At 53.8% G+C, this 22931-nt stretch overlaps 1 protein-coding gene across 2 annotated transcripts; it reads left to right on the top strand.

The window, feature by feature from the left end:
• Positions 1-7: 7 nt before the first annotated feature.
• BST2 (bone marrow stromal cell antigen 2) lies at positions 8-21062 on the top strand. 2 transcript variants are annotated; one of them, XM_030303976.2, is made up of 6 exons: positions 8-434; positions 12891-15334; positions 16125-16200; positions 16477-16537; positions 16789-16920; positions 20066-21062. In XM_030303976.2, the coding sequence occupies exons 2-5, from the start codon at positions 15089-15091 to the stop codon at positions 16907-16909; spliced, it is 504 nt and encodes a 167-aa protein (XP_030159836.1). In that variant the 5' UTR covers positions 8-434; positions 12891-15088; the 3' UTR covers positions 16910-16920; positions 20066-21062. The 2 variants fall into 2 exon arrangements, with proteins under 2 accessions (XP_030159836.1, XP_030159828.1); XM_030303968.2 differs by lacking the exon at positions 20066-21062 and adding an exon at positions 17154-17554 and having other exon boundaries at positions 13-434.
• The last annotated feature ends 1869 nt before the right edge of the window (positions 21063-22931 follow it).

The raw sequence follows: 22931 nt of genomic DNA, 5'->3' as shown, positions 1-22931 counted from the left end.
CCTTCTCACGCCCAGCGACTTCCTCCAGAAGTGTTTCTACTCAGCGCCGAGGTCTTGCCTGCCCCAAACCAGAACTACGTTCCCCAGAATTCCTTGCGGTATCGGCTTCTCCAGGGACACGTTTGGACATTTAGGGAAGAGATTTGAAAAACTGTAATTGTAGTTCTAGGAAGTCATCCCAAAGGAAACGTCCATGGGTTATGCAGCTATTAGTTTAAATAACAAAAAGTACGGACCACCGTGAACCATGAAATCGTGTGTAACTTGAGGAGTTGTTCATGTTACCGGTGGGAGATTCTGCATTGTGTGAATGGAGGTCTCGGTTCTTGGATTCCCCACGAAAGAATAACCTGAGGATTCGCGCTTGAATAAAGACAGCTAAGAAGGAAGGCAGCAAGCACAAAGAAGCTTTTTAAGAACCGTACACTTTCAAGGTAGGAGAGCGGGCAGGCCCAGAGATGGCAACTGCCAAGAGGCTAGGGGTGTCTTTTCTTTTTCTGTTTGTGGGTCCTAGCTAGGGCGGTTTCCAATCATCTAAGGGACTCCTCCTATTTATTGGGAGGGGAAGTTTGGGGCCCTACAAGTTTCTTGCCGGAAGTGTCATGGCCACCTTCCCCCCAGAAGGGTAGCGGGTGGGGGTTGAAACCGCAATGTAAATATATTAGAATGAACAGAGGCAATCACCCTGCGGTAGAAGTTGGAGAGGAGACCGCAGGTTCTGCACCTGTGGTTCTTGGTTGGCCAACCTTGGTGGAAGCCACAAGGCCAAGATGTTGAAAGCCACAAAGTCAAACTGTTGTGCCCCCAGGCTTCTAATGTGTGACCTATGTTTCACAGCCCTTGCCCCCAGCTCAGGTCTAACTAACTGCCTACTCCATCATTCCCAGACACAATTAGGTTTTTTTAATGAGATATAAAGTATTTAATACGGTAACATGCTTTTACACCCCTCTGGGGGGAAAATACGAAAAAATAGGGAACAAGGTATTATCTACTCTAACATATTTTTCGGTTTTCTGCAATATCACGGGTTGGCCCACTGTCTGGTTTTTGTATGCATAAATGATTGAAGGGAGGGAAAAAAATAAAGAGTATTTAGTGACGTGTGAAAAGTATGCAACATTTGAATGTCGATGCCCATAAGAAACAAACATCTTGGAAAAGATGACCCAATAATGAGATACAGGAGGGAACTAACCATGGGCTCCCCTAGAAATATCCCAGTTTCCTAGTACTTAGGAGGAATGTGGGTTCAAAACCTGGAGAGTTCCCTGGGTGAAATTTGAAACTGGACCCGACACTCAGAGGGCAAGGAGAAAGAAGTCAACTACTCTAGATTGGTAGAGGGCAGGGTTTTTGTTGTTGTTTTGTTTTAAGTTGTTTTTGTTTTTTGAGAGGCAGAGAGAATTCCTGCCCATGAACATGCAGGAGAGGGAGAGAGGGAGGGTGGGAGTGAGTCCCAAGCAGGCTCCACACTGTCAGCACAGAGCCTGGTGCGGGGCTCGAACCCATGAGCTGTGAGGTCATGACCCGAGACAGAGTCAGCCACAACTAACTGAGCCACCCAGGCGCCCCGGGAGATGGTAGTCCCTTAATAAGGAGGGGATTTACACAGGAGGCTAGTCTTCAGTAGCTGTAAGACAAGTAGATCTCCTTACCGCCCCCCCACCCCACCCCAGAATCTTAAAAGTTCATATAGAGGCCTTAACTGGGTTCAGAGACATACAGTGTCCGGAAAGGCTCAACAACACCTTACTCTCTCAAGGCAGATCCTTGAAAATAGCTCTCACTGTGGGAATGGTGAGCAGAACATACATTCCAAGGACAGGGGAGGGGGTTAGGAGCCTCTGATTGCCTGGTTCCACCTCAAGGGTCAACTGGCAGTCACATCCTCTTGGTGACCTCCTCTAACCCTCCACCCCTCCTGACCAGCTCTTACAGTCCTACACTTCCCCAAACCACAGATTTATTAAGTCCCTTAGGATGGGGGTGGGATCATTCAGGGGATTCACTTGTGTGTCTTCATCTGCTTTAACAAAGATGATACATTGATAGACTCATCAGGTACGAACACACAACATTCTGCTCGGATAATGGCACAGGTGCCTCTTTGCAAGGCAGTCATAATACCCAAGGCCATTCTAATCTGGAGGACAGATTTTCTCATTAGAGACATTTCAGTGTTCAATAGGACAGGCTTTGTCGGGTAAACTTAGTAAGGGCTTCTATGCCTGCTAGAACTTCCTTCAGGCCAGTGGAGGGAACAAATATGGCAGCCGAGGGGTCATACCAGTGGAAAACAACGTGCCCTTCTGGGCTTACGGAGAGAGAGATTGATAACTTTGGTTACTGTGGGTCAGAGTTTGGGGAAAACCCAGGGGGTCGCGGCCCCACCACCCAGGAGGAAGCCGAGCCAAAGATCTGTGCCGCACACCCCCTGGGTCCCATCTGGAATTACCCGGTCGATACCTGGGTGGCATAATAGTGCCAAACCAGCCGCGATCCTTCAGAGTGACAGAACGACTCCATCCCAGGTCCCTGCTACACTTGGTTTGATTCTGTTTAGAGTGGTGTTTTTCTGTTCCCGAGCCCACGAGTGCTCCACTGTCTCTAACCCAGGGTAAGCCACATTGAAGCCACACGGGGCCATCCCACATCTGAGCGAAACCACCTAATGGCTCTGAGAGTGGTGTTTTGGGGACCCTTCCGGTCGGCGGTCTGATGGGCTGCCCGTCTGACTGACTTGACAGAAGAAGAACGCCCGTGCCCGGTGTTATTGATCGTGTCAGTAACCGGTCGGGTTTCTGGATCGGTGCTGGTAATATCCGCTGAATTATGAGCACCTGTCCTCGTTTGTGCTCCCTTAATGTACTGCTCTAATGCCTTCCGATCCCCTCCCTGGAGTAGTGGGGGGGGGGGCACATCACGGGCTGGGTACACCACGACAATCCTGACAAGCTAAAGGGCAGCCGCCTGCATCCCCAACCGTTTGGACTGTATTCCTTTGCCAGGCACGCAAGTGGGCCCTCTCTAGAAAGGTATTTCCATCAGGTGCCTATCCCGTGAGCGGACACCACGGGAGCAGTAGGAGTCTAAGGTCAAGAAGACAGATATTTTGTAGAAACTCGTATGGGGAACCCTTCTCGTTAATGTGACTGCAGCTAGGGGGCGCCTGGGCGCCGTTAAGCGTCCCAACTCTTGATTTCAGCTGCGGTCCTGATCTCGTGGGTTTGTGGGATCGAGCCCCCGCATCGGGCTGACAGCGCGGAGCCTGTTTGGGATTCTCCCTCTCTCCCTCTCTTTCTCTCTCTGCCCCTCCCCAGCTTGCTCTCGCTCCCTCTCTCTCAAAATTAAAAAAAAAAAAAATTTTTTTTAAATATGTGACTGTGGCTTCAGGAACTTGATCAGGTTGTGCGCACCATGCAGGTTGGCCGGGGGAGGCAGCACTGTCAGGCGTGGGGAGATGGACGGGGGGCAGGATGTGCTAGACCAGGGTCCCCGTCTTCTCCCCTTTCCCAGTGGGGACTGGGCAGCTCCCCCCGACCCAGGGTGTGAAATAACTCTCCAACCCTGGCTGGATGTCCCATCACACATCTCGTAGATAAATGCCTCTCCCCGGGCGTGATGGGACTCGGTGTCCTCCTCAGCCCAGCACGTTGATGTACAGGGAGAGTCAGGGCGATAGCTCTCCCCTGAGACTCCCACACCTTTACGATATTGGGTGCTTTGACAGGGGTCCCCAGTCTGGCATATGGGGCAATTGGTTGTTCATTCCAATCCATTAAGCCTGGGACGGCACTTTGGCCACCTGGCCAAGGTGGTTTGACCTGTTGGTAATTTCATCTGCTGCTTTAATATTTCATTCTTCCTTTTACCAATCCTGCTGCTTGTGGGTTACACAGGAGGCGGAACCTCCATCCGCTGTAATGTTCTTTTGCTCAGTCTCACACATCATGACTCTTAAAATGCGACCCCAGCCACTTGTCTGTTTGGTGAGGGTATCCACACATCATACTCAGTGTACTCAGTGTTCTCTAATCCCCTAAGGGTGGCAGCCTGGTTTGCGTGGTGACAAGGGAAAGCTTGGATCAGAGCAGACACAATGACCACACAACCCAAGCCATAGTTAAGACCCTCCCTCAGAGGGAAAGGGCCAATGTAATCAACTTGCCTGTCCCTTACCGGTTGAGAACTCTGATGGATGGCCCCAGACTTTTTTGTCAGTTGCCTTGGGCATTGTTTAGAACACACAGGGCATGATATTACTGCATTAGGGGCGCCCGGGTGGCTCAACGCCTCGGTGGGGTATTCGACTTCGGCTCAGGTCATGATCTCACAGCTCCTGAGTTGGAGCCCCGCATCAGGCTCCATGCTGACAGCTCAGAGCCTGGAGCCTGCCTCGGGTTCTGTGTCTCCCTCTCTCTCTCTCTACCCCTCCTCCGCTCATGCTCTGTCTCTCTCTGTCTCAAAAATAAATACACACTTAAAAAATTTTATGATATTACTGCATTAACCGAGTCACTGCTTCTCAGGAGCAATCTGGTATCCTTGGCAATACAGCACCCCACCCAAGTGCTGCCGTGGCCACTCTTCCCCTGCAGCCAATCTGCTTTATCTACCGAAGGGTCGGTTGCCAGGGCTCATACCTGGGCTAGGGCATCAGCTTCCTGAATGCCAGGGGGGATTCAGCGCCTTACAAGCCCGGATGTGGGAGACAGTGAGGGTGCCTCAGGCTCCCGCAGGTGAACCCAAACGTCTTTCCACACACCCTGGCCCCGCAAAGGCTTACTCATGGTCATCCACCTCTCAGCTTTCTGTTGCCCAAGCCACAGGGTTCATCCTTTTAAAACAGCCCCAACTATCGGGGCCCCCCGGGTGGCTCCGTCGGTTAAGATCCGACTCTTGATTTTGGCTCCGGTCATGATCTCACGGTTTGCGAGTTCGAGCCCCGCATCGTGCTTTGTGCTGACAGCGTGGAGCCTGCTTGGGATTCCCTCGCTCGTGCTCTCTCTCTTTCTCAAAATAAATAAATAAACATTAAAAAAAATGAAAAATAAATAAAAGAGCCCAACTATCAGCGCAGAAGGGTGAACGGCCTGGGCTCCTGTGTGGTCACCAGCCAAACGGCTCCGAGGTCAGCCCACTGGCTTCTGTGGTTTGTTCCCGTTTCCACCCAGATGGTGTCAGTGTTGAGCTGAATAGTGGCTGCAGCTCCCGTGGGTAGGTTGCCCCGACTAGACTAGACCCATCTGTATACCAGGCATGAGCAGAAATGTGCCACTCTCCTTACGGGCCTTGGGGCCACCACGGGACCAGGGGTGGGGGCACTTGGAAGATCTAGGTCCTCTACAGGGCCTAGAGGCACCCTCTTTCTGGTGGGCTGGTAGATAGGGTGCTCCAGCACTGTCAGTCGGCTTGCCTTAGTCGAAGTGGGAGTTTGAGCCAGGACAGAGGTGAGTCCGTGGGCCCTATTCTCAACCTGCCCCTTGACAGGCAGGGAAGTTCCTCCCACGACACACTGTCCCTTCGTGAGAGGCTCAACGCGAAGGAGCACAGTGTATACACCTGGGATCTGTTGCTCTGTGGGGCATATCGGATTTCTGCCCCTTCCACGGCCGAGACCAAAGTCCTAGGGCATTCTCTCCTTCTGTTGTCTCTGGCACAGCGGCCCAACCCAGACTCTGTGGAGTCACAGGCACATCTAACTCAGACAGTAGCCTTGCTTGGGAGCTGCCCAGAGCCTTCGTTGGCTTCATGAGTAGCTTTGCCTTCTCCAAGGCCGCTTTTGCCCGGATCCCCAGTCCCACATGGGCCCTCTCTTTACCAGGCGGTATAAGGGAGGGAGGAAAACGATGCCAGAGAGGGAATAAAGGTCCTCCTAACCCCTCCAAAGGCCCGCCCCTCTTTCACCTTAGGAGCTGGACCGGCTCGCAACATGTCAATAACAGTTTCTGGGACAATGCGCATCTTACCCAACCAAGTGACTCCCAAAAACTTCGTGGCGGTGCCTGGGCCTCGAGTTTCCTGTAGGTTCACCACCCATCCTCCCACTCACGGATGGTTCCAGGGAAGCCTGTAGAGGGTTCTGCAGCAGAGGCAGGTCTTTACATGTCAACATCATGTCATCAGTGTAACGGGCCCGTTTTCTGATGTGAGGAGCGAGATCGGGGACAGGTCTTGGGCTACCATCCCGTGACAGGTGGCGGGGCTGGCAGACAGCCCTGGGAAGCCGCTGCAAGGTCCGCTGTTGTCCCTCCCACGTGAAGGCAAATTGACTTCACGTCTAGTGGCCAGAGGTACACTGGGAAAGGCATTTGGTGAGTCTGGAGCGGCATGATACACAACCGGGACCATGGCCGAGCTAACATGGTGGCAATGTCGGGGGACAACGCCTTGTTCAATTCTCAACCGTCTGCCATGAGCATCTGGTTTTTTTCTACCAGCCGTACTGGACCAGTAGGAATCGAAATAGAAAGCGCTGGGGGCAAGGGGCACCATACCAACTTGGTGAAGTTCTTGGACAGTCCGTCAGGCAACTGACCGTTTCACAGCATCACTCTTTCCTGGGGGTGGCTGGCTTACTGGTTCCCAGTTGGTATTTCCCCTCAGCGCTGGTTTGGTAACTCTAACCCAGAGGCAGACTTCACTGTTAGAGGTTCGCAGACTTTGACCTTGTAGGCTGTCCGTGCCCAGGATGTTCTCTGGTACTGGAGAAATAAAAACCTCACATTCTCATGGGGGGAGAACTCTCAATCTGCAGGGTCAAAGAGAAGGAGCTGGAAAACACCTGAGGGTCACCACGTGTTAGAGCACCTCCAGCTCCAGTACCCACCAGAGATGTCAACTTCTGTTTGTTTCTGGGCGACCAGTAAAGAATGAGCTCACTATGGGGCCTCCAAGTGCCCCCACAACCCTCACCTAGAGGTACTCTTGGCCTGCATCCTGTGGCCAGGCTGTGGGAGGCAACCCACCCTGACTAGGCCTGTATCCCCGAGGCCTCTGCTGGAGCAGTGAGGGGCATCAAGGATGGGAGGGTCAGGCTGGGCAGATCCGAACCGTTGTTCGGGGTTGAAGGCTTTCCACAGGCCAGCCGGCACAGCACGGTTTTGCCGACCCGTCTTTCCAGGTGGGGTCCTGACAGCAATGAGGTCAAGCCATATTTGCCTCCAGGTTACCTTTATTGGACCCTCTACTATCAATTGGAATAGTCTTTTGGCTTCTTGGTCTCCCTCTCTGTCTTGGGTCTTTCCCACACCCTCTACCCATTCTCGGGATTTGTCAGTTTCCCCAGATCAGCAATGGATTGGCCCAGTGTCATACATGTCTTGTCCCACAGCGCACCTGGGTGGCTCAGAGGGTTAAGCATCCAACTCTTGATCTCAGGTCGGGTCATGATCTCACGGTTCGTGAGATCGAGGTCCTGTGCTAATAACTCGGAGCCTGCTTGGGATTCTCTCTCTCTCTCTCTCTCTGCCTCTCTCTCCCTCCCTCAAAATAAGTAAGTAAACTTAAAAACTTTATCTTGGCCTACAGCTAGGCTCAGCATGGGTATCACTGTCCCATGGTAGGTTCTGGAAGGGGACCGGAAAATTTTAGCTTTCATTCCTGCAGTGACTGACTGGGGCCCGATCAGGGCCTTCAGAGAGAGGGGTATTGAGAGGCCTGAGAAAACTGAAACTTAAAAGCTTAAGTTACGGGAAACAAACCTAACCAAGCCTAACTGGCTTGTTCCGATTCTGTACAATTGCTTGGCGCGCCCGTGTATTCCTTTTTTTTTTTTTTAATTTTTTTTTAATATTTATTTATTTTTGAGACAGGGAGAGACAGCATGAATGGGGGAGGGTCAGAGAGAGAGGGAGACACAGAATCCGAAACAGGCTCCAGGCTCTGAGCGGTCAGCACGGAGCCCGACGCGGGGCTCGAACTCACGGACCGCGAGATCATGACCTGAGCCGAAGTCGGATGCTTAACCGACTGAGCCACCCAGGTGCCCCAACGCCCGTGTACTCCTGATCAATCATTGTGATACCCGTACCCCCGGTTGTGGTCTGACCTAAAGGCAGGAACCAATCGAATACTGCTAAGTGTCCAACTTTAAACACCAACCAATCGCAGCTCTGTAACTGTGGAAAATTCCTGATTTCCCCATGACTTGTTTGTACCTGTCTATAAAAGGGGTGTAAAAACCTCTCTCGGGGCCTCTTAGCATCACCGGCAACGAGGGCGCAGAGGTCCAGGTTCGAACCTGCAATAAATGACCCTTGCTGCTTAGTTTTGACTCTGGACTCTGGTGGTTCGTTTTTGGGGGTCTCTTAGACTCTGGGCGTTTCAGTATAAATGTCCTGTCTCCTTCCCAACTCCCTAAGCATTTGCTGTACCTCTTCTACAGATTTCCAGGGCCCCGTGCCCAGGGAGGTCCCCCTCATTTGGCCGAGCCTCCCTGCAGGCTAGAATAATCTAATCTAGAAGGGAGTGAGTACCTGAGTTCCCTGGGCATCACCCAGGTGCTACCAGAGGGCAGGGAGTGTGCTGGCGGTGCTGCTCGTTTTCTCTGCGTCCTGCCCAGTAAGAGAAATGCTATCGCCCCCTGGATCTCATAGGCGCACCACCCATGCCTGGAGACTTTCCCTGGCCTTTTGCTGGAACTTGGCAGCTATACCTATAAACAGGTCCAGTGGGAGTATATTCGCTCCTTTTTTTTTTGTAATGTTTATTTATTTTTGAGAGTGAGAGAGCAGGGGAGGGGCAGAGAGAGGGTGAGAGAGAGAATCCCAAGCAGGTTCCGCACTGTCCTCGCAGAGCCCGGCGGGGGCCTCGAACTCAAACCGTGAGACCGTGACCTGGGCCCCAAACCACGAGTCGGAAACTTAACAGACTGAGCCGCCCAGGCGCCCCCAGAGTATATCCGCTTATCATGTACATTTCCGGAATTGGGGCGCTGCCCCACTGGCTGGGGCTGCCGTTGCTTTCCTTGGTGTTCAGGGTCCCCGACACGCTGCCTGCACCCTCCCAGCGACGCAAAACGGCTGCTAAGGCCTCCAACTTAAGTATCCTGCCGTCCCACCTCGTCTGCCAGCCCCTAAGCCGGCAGTCCCTGCGCATTCTTTAACCTCAGCTGTCCCTCCAACCTTGTGACTCAGGGGCCGGCGCGCGCAGCCGCAGTGGAGCCCAGCCCACCGCGCTTCCTTCCTCCGCCACCGCGCGGCGTGCCGGTCACACCGGCCAGCATTTTCGGGGCGTCCCCATACTCACATGACAGTCCACAAGCATCTGACAAAGGAGCCATGCCCCCCCCCCCCCATCCCAAACGGGTCGATGGCCAACTCTGGGTTGTCCCTGCAGGTGCCTCTGTCCCAAGGCCCATTGTTCTGGTCTCCTGGCCGCCTTCTAGCTGTTGTCTCCCCACCTCCGGAGCTGGGGAGCTGCCTGGGTGAGATCTGAAATGGCCCCCAGACCCGGAGGGCAGGGAGGGACTGAAGAAAGAGGCAGGCAGCTCCAGATCGTAGGAAGCAGGTTAAATAAGGAGGGAAACTCCCTCATGAGGCTTGTCTGGGGAGGCAGCGGGGTGGGTAACTCTCTTCGCCCGCCCACCAGAATCCTAAGGGTTTCTACAAGAGACCTCAACACGGATACGGATGGATGGGCTCAACGACACCTTGCTCTCTCTCAAGGTTGTGTCCTCGAGGTGGTTCCTAATGTGGGGAAAATGGGCAGAAGGTACATGCCAGGGATAGGGGAGGGGGCGAGAAGCCTCCAAGTGCCTGGGTCCGGCTCATTGGTCAACCAACCTTCCCCTTCGTGACCTTCCCCAGTCCAACCAGCCAACCTTCGTGACCTTCCCCAGTGTGAAATGTGCTTTGAATGCCAACATTCAGCCCTGGGGCCAGGTGAGAGGCCGGGACTGAGAAGCTGGTGCTGACTGAACCGTGGACCCAGGGCAGTGGCCGCAGCGGGTGGGGGCCGCCTCGGAGCCGGCCTGCCCTGTGGCAGAGGAAGGCCTGAGAGCCAGGGACGGGAAGTGGCTGGAAGGACACAGGCGCGTTGGACACGTGGAGAGACGAGCATCCACTCCCTGCAGGGGCAGGAACAGACTGAATTCTGGATTCCTCTTTAGGGAAAGTGAGAGTCAGGGAGACACACATCCCCGGGGACCCACTAACCACATCCCTGGGAATTCGGTCTAAGGAAAGAACACACTGGATCCACAACTTATCAAAGGATGACACGGACGGACGGACAGACAGGGCAGTGGGGAGGAGTCGAGCGCTGAGCTCAGTGCCTTTTCACTTGCGCCTTGCCCCTGTCCTCAGAGCAGCTGGGACAGCCGCCGTCACAGCCATCCTACAAGCAGGCAGGCCCGGCGGGTGCAGGAGCTGGCCCAGGGCCAAGCGGGCCGAGCCCAGCGGCCTCCGAACCTGTACCAGGACCGGGCCAGGGCTTCTCCTCTGGGGTCGTTCTCTGCGGCGGGGCAGTCCTGGGCGCGGGAGGGCACTGACCAGCATCCCTGGTCTCCACCCACCCGATGCCAGTAGTGCCCCTCCACTCAACCCTAATACGAAGTTTGTGACAATCAAAACTGTCTCCAGGGGCGCCTGGGTGGCTCAGCCAGTTAAGCATCCGACTGGATTTCGGTTCACAGTTTGTGAGTTCGAGCCCTGCATCTATCTCTGCACTGACAGGTGGAGCCTGCTTGGGATTCTCTCTCTGTCCCTCCCCTGCTCGTGCTGGCTCGCTCTCTCTTTCAAAATAAAGCAATAAACTTCAGAAAAAACAAAAACAGAAAACTGCAGACAACGCCAAATGTCCCCTGGGGGCAGAACTGCCCCTGAGTGAGGACCCTTGGGCCAGCGCCTTCCTACCGGGCTGGAGAGGACCCACCCAGGGCTATGCACAACTGAAAACACCTCAAAAGTAAGGCATTTAGTCAGCTCAATGAAATACTTGTGTAGTTTAATGAACAGAAATAAAACACCTGAGGGGCCCCTGGGCGGCTCAGTTGGTTAAGTGCCAGACTTCAGCTCAGGTGATGATCTCACAGTTTGTGGGTTCGAGCCCCGCGTTGGCCTCTGTGGTGACAGCTCGGGGCCTGGAGCCTGCTTCCGATTCTGTGTCTCCCTATCTCTCTCTGCCCCTCCCCTGCTTGTGCTCTGTTTCTCTCTCTCTCTCAAAAATAAATAAACATTTTTTAAAAATTAAAAAAAAAAAAAAAACAGCTGAGTGAAGGGAGCAGGATTGAGGATGACCTTAAGAAGTTTTTTTCGGGGCACCTGGGTGGCTCAATCGGTTAAGCGTCTGACTTTGGCTCAGGTCATGATCTCGCTGTTCATGAGTTCGAGCCCCACGTAAGGCTCTGTGCGGACAGCTCAGAGCCTGGAGCCTGCTTCGGATTCTGTGTCTCCCTCTCTCTGCCCCTTCCCCGCTCAATCTCTGTCTCTCTCTCAAAAATAAAGAAATGTTTAAAAAAAATTTTTTTTAATAAAAAAAAGAAGTTTGTTTCTTCAGTGTCCCTACATTATCCTGTCAAGATTAAGCACAAAAAGTGGCATCTGGGTGGCTCAGTCGGTTGAGCATCCAACTCTTTTTAAATTTTTTTTTTTTCAACGTTTATTTATTTATTTTTTTGGGACAGAGAGAGACAGAGCATGAACGGGGGAGGGGCAGAGAGAGAGGGAGACACAGAATCGGAAACAGGCTCCAGGCTCTGAGCCATCAGCCCAGAGCCCGACGCGGGGCTCGAACTCACGGACCGCGAGATCGTGACCTGGCTGAAGTCGGACGCTTAACCGACTGCGCCACCCAGGCGCCCCTTTTTTTTTTTTTTTTTTAATTTTTTTTTCAACGTTTATTTATTTTTGGGACAGAGAGAGACAGAGCATGAACAGGGGAGGGGCAGAGAGAGAGGGAGACACAGAGTCGGAAACAGGCTCCAGGCTCCGAGCCATCAGCCCAGAGCCCGACGCGGGGCTCGAACTGAGCATCCAACTCTTTTTAAATTAAATGTTTTTATTTATTTATTTTGAGAGAGAGAGAGAGAGAGAAGGGGGGAGGGGCAGAGAGAGAAGGAGAGAGAATCCCAAGCAGGCCCTGTGCCATCAGCTCAGACGCGGGGCTTGATCCCAGGGAGCGCAAGATCATGACCTGAGCCACACTGAGAGTCAGATGCTCAAGCGACTGAGCCACCCAGGTGCCCCTGAGCATCTGACTCGTGATCTCAGCTCAGGTCTTAATCTCAGGATCGTGAGTTTAAGCCCCATGTTGGGCTCCATGCTGGGTATAGAGGAAGGAAGGAAGGAAGGAAGGAAGGAAGGAAGGAAGGAAGGAAGGAAGGAAGGGGAGAGAGAGGAAGAGAGAAAGGAAGAGGGGGAGGGAGGGAGGAAAAAGAAAGAAAAAGAAAAGAAAGGGAGGGAGGAAGGAAGAGAGAAAGAGGAAGGAAGGAAGGGAAAGAGGGAGGGAGGGAGGAAGGAAAAGGAGAGGAGGAGAAGAGAAAAAAGAAAAGAAAAAGAGGAAGGAGGGAGGGAGGAAGGAAGGAAGGGGGAGGGAAGGAGGAAAAAGAAAGAAAGAAAAAAGAAAGGGAGGGAGGAAGGAAGAGAGAAAGAGGAAGAAAGGGAAAGAGGAATGGAGGAAGGAAGGAAAAGAGAGGAGAGAAGAGAAAAAAAAGGGAAGGGGGAAGGAGGGAGGAAGGAAGGGAGAGGGGGAGGGAGGGAGAAAAAAGAAAAGAAAAAGAGGGAAAGAGAGGAAGGAAGGAAAAGAGAGGAGAGAAGAGAAAAAAGAAAAGAAAAAGAGGGAAGGGGGGAGGAGGGAGGGAGGGAGGAAGGAAGGAAGGAAGGAAGGAAGGAAAAGATTAACCACAAAAAGAAAAAGTCCTGTTTGTGCTTCTCCCTCCTGCCCAGGATGTGGGCTTAGGCATGGGCTGCACACCCTGACTTCCTTCCACGGGGCGCCGCACCGAAAGGGGGCAGAGAGTAACTTCACAGTGGAGACACCTGACGGAGGCCACCTCAGCCCGGTGGTCAAGGTCAACATCGTAGTGAAAAGTCACGCTGACGGCATGTGCCCTGGACACAGTGCGCCAAGAAGGACACCTCACCTCTGCGGTCCTCCCCCAAACTGTCACCCCTAGGCCAACCATGGAAAAACACCAGACAAATCCCAACTGGGGAGCATCTTACAAAACACCTGACCAGTCCTCAAAACTGTCAAGGTCATCAAGAGCAAGAAAGCCCGAAACTGTTTTTCAGCCCAGAAGAGCCTAAGGAGGTGTGGCAACTAAATGTAACCTGGGGTCCTGGGTCCAAAAGAGGACATTAAGAAAAACTGAGGGAATCTGAATAGTGTATAGACTTTAGTTACTAATAATGTAAGACGTTAGTTATCAGTATTGGTTCAGTCATTATAACAGAGGTGCCATAGACCTGGAAGATGTTAAAAGGAGGAGAAACTGGAATTGGAGCATATGGAACATTTTTGTACCGTCTTCGCTATTTTTCTGCAAATCCAAAACTATTCTAAGATAAAATGATCCTTTAAAAAAAAAAAAGTAACAAGGCTAAAATCAGAAAAATGGCAGCCCGTTTCCACTGGAATTTTAGAGGGAAAAACTTACTGTTTGCCAGGGCCAGGGCCAGAGCAAGGGGAGTAAGGCACTCGCATCAGCTGCAGAAATTAAGGGCGCACCAAAAGGTTCTATTATCAATCACACCCATTTTACAGCTGCAGAAACCGAGGCTGAGAGGAAATCACTCGCCCAGGTCCTACAAGGGCTCTTCGCCCACAACCTCGGCCTCTGACCTGCAGTTGTGGTCCCGAGCCGACCCCAAAGTTTGAAGGCCAGGGCAGGGCAAAGTCAGCTTTGCCAAGGGTCACGTGTTTGCACTTAGGGGCCTGGCCAGGGTGGGAGACCCCTCCTCAAGGGGCTTCAGCAAGATCCTCCCATTCTTTGTTATTTGGCTGCTGAGTCCAGCCCCTTCTGAGGCCTCTCCCTGGACCCCCGACACTCCCCGGGCACTTTGGGTTCACCGTATCCCAAATGGTCCAGGTTGTCTTTCCTCAGAATGGCCGTATTTCTGTGTTACCCACCTTTCTTCCTGCCCTGCATCCATTGAGCGCCTACTGGACACCGAAGCACTTTGCTAGAAACTCCTCACTGGCCCCTACTGACGAGGCCGCTCTCCTGTTATTGCCCCACTTTACAGATGACAAAATGGAGGTTCAGAGGGTTTACTTGGTGCCCTGGGATAGAGAGACAGAATCTAGAAGTCGGAGCCTATTTCCTGCTGGAGCCAGGACAGGGACCTGGGCGACTTTATTTGTTGGCTGTGGCGGCCCCTGGTGGCCAAGTTGAGAACTGCGGCCTGCGCGGAGGGCGGGGGGCATCCAGAGCCTCTCTGGGCTTGGGCTTTCATTTTCCCAGCCTCCAGTCCCTCCACAGACACCCTGCATGGTTTCCTATAGTCCCCTCGGTGGGCCCAGGGACGCTAAGTGAGCCCCGGCTGGGTCATCACGGAGACCCCTAAACACAATATCCAGCCTGTTGGGTCAGAGCCAGGCCCTGCCCCCAGTCTTCCACACACCTCTCAGCCTCAGTTTCTCCGGCTTGAGGCCGAATCAATGGCAGCTTCTGCCTCCTCAGGTCCTGGTACACGTGAACAGCAGGCTGGCATGCACCAGACGCCCCGTAACTGCAGCTGTCACCCTCAGTTACCTGCAGGGGAGGTGCAGGAACTTGAGATGGGGTGTCCCAGGCAGCCCTAGCTCTCCGCCCACAGGAACTCATTTGCGGACACCAAGCCAGAAAAGCTCAAGGTTTTAATTCAGCACAAATAACCCACCTCTTTCCTGGGAAATAGAAACTGAAAGCCGAAACTTCTGCCTGCAAATACCCACTCGAGAGCCTCCAGGTCAAAGGATTCTCTCGAGCCTTTGTCATTGGCCAGGACGGCCGTTATGTTAATAAGGGGGCAGCCTCAGCCAATAGGACGTCCCAGCACCCCCCTAGCTCCTGCCCAAACTCACTCATTCAGGGGCAGATCTAGAGGCACCTGCTTTTTACCACTATTGGCCTGTGCCCAGGACTGACTACTCAGAGTCAATGGTGCCAGGTCGGAGTCTTGGGTGGCAGGGGTGGCTGGTGGGCTTCCTGATCCTGGCGGTGCTGGGTCTGACCGTGGCCCTGATCATCTTTGTTGTCAAGGCCAACAGCAAAGCCTGCAAGGATGGCCTCCTAGCAGAGGAGGAGTGTCACAGTGTCACCCGCCTCCTGGAGGTCCAGCTAACCCAAGCCTGGGAAGGCTTACTGAGGAACGAGGTCCAGGCTGCCACCTGCAATGAGACTGTGGTAAGCTACTGCAGTTCCTGGAGAGGCCCCCCCCCCCCGTGCTTGGGTGGTCCCCACCGGTCTAGATGGAGATAAAGACAGACCTTGAAACTGCCCCTGGACCCTCATATAGGGACCTGAGTCCCAATAACCCCCCATCAGGCTTTGGGGACCTCTGAATTCTCTCAGCAGTGCTGGTGTGGGGCAGGGCCTTAAAACTCCTTGTAGCATCCAAATCGGGTGTGTCAGTATCCCCTCTAGGATGTGCAAAAACCTCCAGCCTGCTGTGGGGGGGGCTAGAAACTCCTCTTGGCACCAGTCCTGTATAGCAGAGATCCCATCTAGGTGTTGGGATGGGAAGGGGCTCTTTATACATCCACTGAATGAGAGAGAGACTTTGAAACTTTCATTTGGGTCCGATATGGGGGACCTTGAAACTCCCGCTGACGTCTAACTTGGGCTCAGAAATCCCCCTGTGTTCTGGGCTAGAGGGGACCTCTAAATCTTGGGCAAAAAGAGGTCTAGGAGTTTCTCCTAGGGTTTGGGCATAGGGAGCCTCCAAATTCCCACGTTGGGGGCCTCAAACCCCCTATTTCGAGGATCACATCCTTAGCGGCCCTGGGAGGATGGGAGGTTGTGGCCATACTTGGAGGCGGGAGACTGGGGTGCAGGGAGGATCGGAGGTGAATCTGAAAGGGGTTTGGACCTGGACCCCTCTGAACCTAGGGCCTGGGGAGGGAGTCTGGGGCCCTGGTCAGCAGCCCCCCCTCTAGGCCAGAACCCCAGTCTCTAGCCCTCCCCTGTGTCCCAGGTAACCCTGTTGGCTTCCCTGGAGATGGAGAAGGCCCAGAGCCAGGAGTGGCTCGCGAAAGGGGAGGAGCTTCGGGGTGAGAAAGCACAAAACTTTCCAAGGAGACGGATTCGGAGGGATGGGTCAAGTATTGAAGAGGGGAGAGGGAGGGCCCCAGGGTTGGGGTCGCTAGGGAGCTGCCAGAAAAAGCCAGTGGAGGGTGTGAAAGGAGGACCTCAGGTTTCCAAGATGGGGAGGCATGGGGGCGGGGCGGAGGCGGTCTTAGGTCCCAGGATGGAGCCCGGTGAAGGACGGTGCCACTGTGCTGACAGGTTCCCCCCCACCCCACCCCGCCGTTTCTCTCCCACCTTAGGAGAGATTGAGGAGTTGAAGCACAAGTTGCAGAACGCTTCGGTGGAGGCGGAAAGACTGAGGTTGGCGCCACGCCCCCCCGACCACGCCCCTTCCACCCGCCCGGTCCTACCCCCGTCCTACCCCGAGACCCCGGACCCCCTTTGCACGCGAAGTTTGAATCCCATCCTTGCCCCTCTGGTCCTACAAGCCCACTCTCCTCCCCACTGACTTGGTGCGGGGGGAGAGGGGAGATTCTGAGGGGCGACGAGGCTAGAGCTGGTGGCAATCAGTCCCGGGCGGTTGCCTGAGTCGTGCCCACATCTTCCCCCAGAAAAGGGGCTGAGACCTCGAGCAAGAAAAAGGAAATCGCGTCTGCCAGCTCCTTGAAAGCGCTCAGCCCCTTGGTGGTCTCTGTGCACCTGCTCCTGGCCTTCGTTGCTCTGCTGGCCTGAGGTCCCTGCGGGTAAGAAGGGGGCGGCCTGGGGTAGAAGAAAGCTGGGGACGGAAAGGAGGGAGTCCAGGATGAGCCAGGATTTGGGGAGGCGGCCTGCCTGCACAGGGAGGGGTTTGGGGGAGGGAGAGAGAGCTCACTGAGTGGGGAGGAGGCCTGGGGCCCGAGGTGAGGCTTAGGGAGGGGGCGGGGCGTCTTTTGTTCCCCTTCAGTCCACCCTGAGTCCCTCTTATGATGCCTCTTAGGCCACAGTCTGGACTGGTCCGTTCCTGCTCTGCTTTTCCCTTGGAGGCTTGACCTGACCTGACCGGTTCTGAAGAGGCCACGCTGTGGCACAGTCAGGGGAAGGGGGGGGGGGGCCAGGCAGCAGCTGGAGGTACACGGAGAAGCCTTGAGGTTGGACAAGCAGGGGAGCTGGCCCAGGGCTGCCTCCCCCTCGGGCCTCCCCGCCCCCTCCCCCTTGCAGCGCTGGGCAGGGCATGGGATGGGGAGACCTGCTTCTTGCTGTCACGGTTTCTGGAAGCTCACTGTCCTCTGAGGTCTTTGACCTCCTTAAAAAGTAAACACCCCTCGGGGCGCCTGAGTGGCGCAGTCGGTTAAGCGTCCGACTTCAGCCAGGTCACGATCTCGCGGTCCGTGAGTTCGAGCCCCGCGCTGACGGCTCAGAGCCTGGAGCCTGTTTCCGATTCTGTGTCTCCCTCTCTCTCTGCCCCTCCCCCGTTCATGCTCTGTCTCTCTCTCTGTCCCAAAAATAAATAAAAGTAAACACCCCTTCCGGGGAGAAAGACATTGCTCTGAAGTTCTTGGAGTGCCATTGTGTCACCCTGCTGCGTCTGGGCCCTGTCCTGCAGGCAAATGTGGACACCCACAGACATCCACACCAAATGCTGCTCCAGAATGTTCCCAGGAACCCCTAGGGTTTGGGCAGGCAGCATCCCACCGCCTCCCTGGCCCTCCTCAGTGGGACTGTCTTAAAGGACTGTATGTACACCCTCACCAGCTGTGCACGGGGCAATCTATTCTTGCTCTCCTATCTACTCTCACTTCCTCACTGGATCTTCCGAGGCGTGTCCCAGTAAGGAAACCGAGGCTGTGACGGGGGACATCCTTTTGTACTTTCCAATCCCATCCCACAGAAAATTCGGGGCTGGTACTCAAACCTAGATCTGCAGACACACACACGCCAGGTCTTTGTCACAAGGCTCGCCCCCCCCCCCAAACTCCTATTCATCCTGCAGTGCCCCACTCTGGGAACCCCTCCTACAGAGAGTCCCTCTGCTTCTTCAACATTGAGAGCTGTTGTCCCGATAGACTCTTCATCTGCTTTCTGGGATCCTCGCAGGCTCTACAAAGCCTTCCTCCTCTGTTACCTCCCTTTCTCCAAGTTCTGCTGGAATCCCAACCGTTGTCCAGGCAGCTTCCTGCCCTTGGCACAGGAGCCAGGACCTTTGTGTCTAGCAGCACTGCTGACTTTTGAGCTGGACTGTTCTCTGTGGTGCTGGGGGATCTTGAACAACGCCCCTGGCCTCCATCCACCAGACGCCTGTGCCCCTACCGCCGGGCGGCGACGACACAGATTGCCTTCGGGCATTACCAAGTTCCCCATGGGGGTGCAGACTCCCTTCCTGTGAGAACCTCTGCTCTAGAAGCGGAGATTCTGGTCTTCCTCCTCTCTTGTGTCCCCAGCTCGCAGGAGGGCTCAGGAGGTTGCTTTATGATGACCAAGTCATTTCACCTGTGTGAAATGACAAGTGCCTGGATTTGCTCGGGATTTCTCAGCTGCTCGAGCAATCGAAACTCCCGATGCCCAGAAGCAAACCCTTCTCGCGGGACCCGGGGCCTCCCCCCACCTGTTACCGCAGCCCATCGCCGGACGGGCTCACATTCAAGAGACAAGTTTTGATTGGAAAGGAATATGAGTCTCGTTCTGGAGGCCGGCCATCTGGGGAGAAGGCCGACTCTTGTCCAAAAGGCAACTCCGAGGTTTCTGCCCGGCCCAGAGATTTTTAAAGGGATTGAGGACACAGTTAATCAGTTAAGGGAGTGCAGGGGCCTGTGACAATTCTTAATTATGTGCCATCTCGATGGTGCCAGCTACAGACCTTGCTAGTGTGGTGCTCAGAGGTTGTGCAAGGGATCCTGGTTCCTTGGTGCCCCGGGTGGCGGGGGGGAAGGGGAGCAGGGGAGGTGCTAGAGGGTTTGGGTCCTTGGTGCCCAGGGTGGTGCAGAAGGCTCTGTTCTTTCTGGGAAAGAACGCATGATCTATAAATATACAAAGAAAGCCTTAGTTAATCATTCACATGGGCTCAGCATTCTCTTGCAAAAATTTAATGACTACTAGGGTGGCCTGCGGGCCCACCCACCTCTGTCCTCAACTCCCGCCCCCCGAGCTGCGTTTCGATGATAAAGGGGGACAGGCTTGCCCAACATGATGGACTCAACCCGTTCAGAACATTTCTCCTCCCAAGCCCCTATACGTGGCTGAGTATAAACTTCTCTCCCTCCTAAAGACGTCCCTGTAGGGGCCAAGATGGGCCACTTTGGCAGGAAGACTATTTTGAGATAAAAAGCAATCACACGGCGCCTGGCTGGCTCCATCAGGAGAGCACGCGACTCTTGGGCGCGGGCTCGTGATTTCGAGGCCCACGTCAGGCGTAGAGCCTACTTGAAAAAAGAAACTAAAATAAAAAATAAAAAGCAATCAGGGGCGCCCGGGTGGCTCAGTCAGTGAAGCGGCCAACTTCGACTCAGGCCATGATCTCACGGTTCGTGAGTCCGGGCCCCACGCTGGGCTCTGCGCTGACTGCGGGCGCCTGCTTGGGATTCTCTCTCCCTCTCTCTCTCTCTCTCTGCCCCCCCACTTGCGCTCTTGCTCTCAAAAGAAATAAAGAGATTTTTTAAATAAATAAATAATAAAAAGCAATCAAAGCCCAGCAGATTCAGGAAAAGCTCTGTCCTCCCCCGCCCCCCCCCCCCCCCCCCCCCCCCCCCCCCCCCGCAACTGACTAAAAAGAATTTAAATAGAGGACCCGCTCCAGGAAGAGAGCTATCACCACAGATAAAAACATCATACTAGACGTGATGTTCATTAGATGTGGTAGACAGGAACTGAGCAAGGCCTCTTTGACCCGAAATCCTCTGTGTCCCATTGTTTCAGAGTGGCCCAGTGCCGGAAGCCAAGCTCTCCAACCAGCCTGATGGCAGGGCCCGGGCGGTGGACGGATCGGTGGACGGATCGGGACTGCACGGCGGCCCACGGACAGTGAAGCTTCTTGTACTCCCGCTTTTTATGTAATTTGGCCTTAGCGTTGGTCGGGGCAGCCCCCCCACCAATGAAAGTACCTGGGGATTTGTCGGTTGGGGAATTGCCCGCGACACGCCCCCCCCTTCCCCCCCGGGAAGAGAACCATTGGGGAAAGAAACAAGATTCCGCAGGGAAATTATGCCGCCCCACATGCAGCCCTTGCCACCCCCTGTAAAGACTCCTCTGCCTAAAGGAAGGATAGCCTCCTACATTTCCCAGCCGAGGAGGGGGACAAATGGGTTCGAAATCCCCACTCCGGCGACAAAGGAATGTATCCGTGGATACAAGTTACTCCAACCCCTAGGTCCACTTGGCCCCCAGGAGGCATTCCAGGTGATAGAAGGACCTGGTGGGTTGAGGTACAGAATGGTTCATTAGTTCCTAGGTATCCGTTGTCTCTCTGGGAGCGCATAAGGCGTGGGTTCCCGGGGTCCTCTTGGCTCCCTCCCGGCACCCCAGACCAAAGCGAATACTTCTGTTCCTTGTACCGCAAATGGTTCAAAGGAACAATCAAGAAGTCATGTCCTTGTAAACGCTCCATTTGAGGCGCTAAATGACCTTTGAGTGTCGAGAGCTAGATGACCTTTCGTGAAAACGGCAAAGCAAATGCTTTAGAGACCGTAGATAAGCGTAGATACATAATGAAAGCAGTATGAAGAAATCAACCAATAAGCAAAGGGCAGGAGGGAACGTTACAGGAAAATAATCATGACGTTCCTTAACGGGTGATCGCACAAAGGGACGTTTCTAGAATTAGGTCACGGCGAGAAACAGAGAACGCGCGCTACAAGGAAATCGCTAACAAACATAATGCCACGTTCGCCACAATAAAGCGGCCAGGCTAACACGCTGCTGTTGTCTGCATCCATTTGTTATTTTCGCCGACGACGTTCATCCTTCGGGAACCCCTGCACCTGCTGGGGCTGGACCCCGGCAGCCCAGCACGTATTTGTTTACTAAACGTTCACTCTTTTTCATCTTCCTGTGACTTGTGTTCCTTCCCTTTGAAGTCCCAGACCCCTACCCTCCTCCTCTCTTCAGTTTAGAATGACTTCTAGGGGCACCTGGGTGGCTCAGTCGGTAAAGCGGCGGACTTCAGCTCAGGTCATGATCTCGCGGTCCGTGAGTTCGAGCCCCGCGTCGGGCTCTGTGCTGACCGCTCAGAGACTGGAGCCTGTTTCAGATTCTGTGTCTCCCTCTCTCTCTGACCCTCCCCTGTTCATGCTTTGTCTCTCTCTGTCTCAAAAATAAATAAATGTTAAAAAAAAAAAAAAAAAAAAGAATGACTTCTATACCCGGGACGCCAGGGTGGCTCAGTCAGTTAAGAGTCCAACTCTTGATTGCGTCTTAACTCAGTCAGTTAAGGGTCCAACCCAGCTCAGGTTGTAATCTCACGGGTTCGCGAGTTCGAGCCCAGAGTCAGGCTCCGTTCTGACAGCGCGGAGCCGGCTGGAAACTCTCTCTCTCTCTCTCTCTCTCTCTCTGTCCACCTCCCCGCTCTCCCTCTCTCTCAAATAAATAAACTTAAAAAAAAAAAAAAAAGGCATAGAATGACATAGATACCTGATTTTGCCTGGCTTTGGAATTTCTCTGTGTGGATTCCCCATATGTATGAAATTAAACTTTATGTTCTCTTGTTACTCTGTCTCGTGTCAGTTTGATTCTTAGTCTGGCTAGAAAGATGTAGAAGGGGGCAGGAAATTCTTACTCCCTGATAGCCCCCTTTTTTCCCTCACTGGCTGTGACTCAGCGGGGCCCTGAGAAGTCAGTCTTGCAAGTCTGTGGGGTTCCGGCTCCAGCAGGAATCTCCCAGTGGTCAGCGGCTGCTGTGTGACCCTGCCCTGCGACCGGGCCTCTCTGGGCTCTGGTTTCTTTCATGTGGAATGGGGGCAACGGGGAAGGGAGGACACTGAGCTTCTAGTTCACAGTCTCCACTCAGCTCACATTTCACATTTACTGCATAACTACTGTGTGCCAGGCCCTCGCAGTGACAGTGATAAGGACACGTGCGTGGGCTTTGCTTTTAGGAGCTCACCCAGTCCGGTGGCGGAGGTGATGTGGTTTTTGGAGTGGTGAGCGTCCGGAGCTGAACGGCCAAGAAAGAACTCTTGAAGACGTCTTTGGTGCAAAAAGGTGACCTCATTAAAGCACAGGGACAGGACCCGCGGGCAGAAAGAGCCCGCACTGGGGTTGTGAGGAGTGACTGATTATATACTATGGAGTGGGGGGAGGTAAAGGCAAAAGAGAGTCCTTTAAAAGGACTTTCACAGGCTAACGAGGGCTTTTTTGTTTTTTAATTTGGAGAGAGAGAGAGAGAAACCCAAGCAGGTTATTCTGAGCTGTCAGTGCAGAGCCCCATGGGGGGCTTGAACTCATGAGCTATGAGATCATGACCTGAGCTGAAACCAAGAGGTGACTTGCCCAACCGCCTGAGCTCCCCAGGGCCCCCCAAAGAGGACTCTTAAGATACCAGAGGCCTTGCTATTGTCAGGCTGAGGTTGTGTTTCCTCTAGTAAGGCATTAACATTAAGACAGTAGGAAGTTCCTGGAGAAATGTTTCACTCTGAATTTGCCTCAAGTATTTGTCAGTGGGCTGCAGGTTATAAGGAAACTCAATTTTATTTACCATTTCCTTCCTGCCTTTGTTTCCCACCTCACTATGGAGGAGAGGGTGGTGTTGGGGCTCCAGGAAACGGAGTCTACAGTCTACGGGTTTCTG

This window comes from Lynx canadensis, chromosome A2, assembly GCF_007474595.2.
Source record: "Lynx canadensis isolate LIC74 chromosome A2, mLynCan4.pri.v2, whole genome shotgun sequence".
Taxonomy (NCBI): Eukaryota; Metazoa; Chordata; class Mammalia; order Carnivora; family Felidae; genus Lynx; species Lynx canadensis.
This window is presented reverse-complemented; position numbering and strand designations above follow the sequence as displayed.

Bases quoted from the DNA above. Each gene is read 5' to 3' on its own strand.
- BST2 (XM_030303976.2), top strand. From the start codon at position 15,089: ATGGTGCCAGGTCGGAGTCTTGGGTGGCAGGGGTGGCTGGTGGGCTTC. The intron at 16,201-16,476 runs GTGAGAAAGCAC...CTCCCACCTTAG, and splicing joins GAAAGGGGAGGAGCTTCGGG to GAGAGATTGAGGAGTTGAAG. The intron at 16,538-16,788 runs GTTGGCGCCACG...ATCTTCCCCCAG, and splicing joins GTGGAGGCGGAAAGACTGAG to AAAAGGGGCTGAGACCTCGA.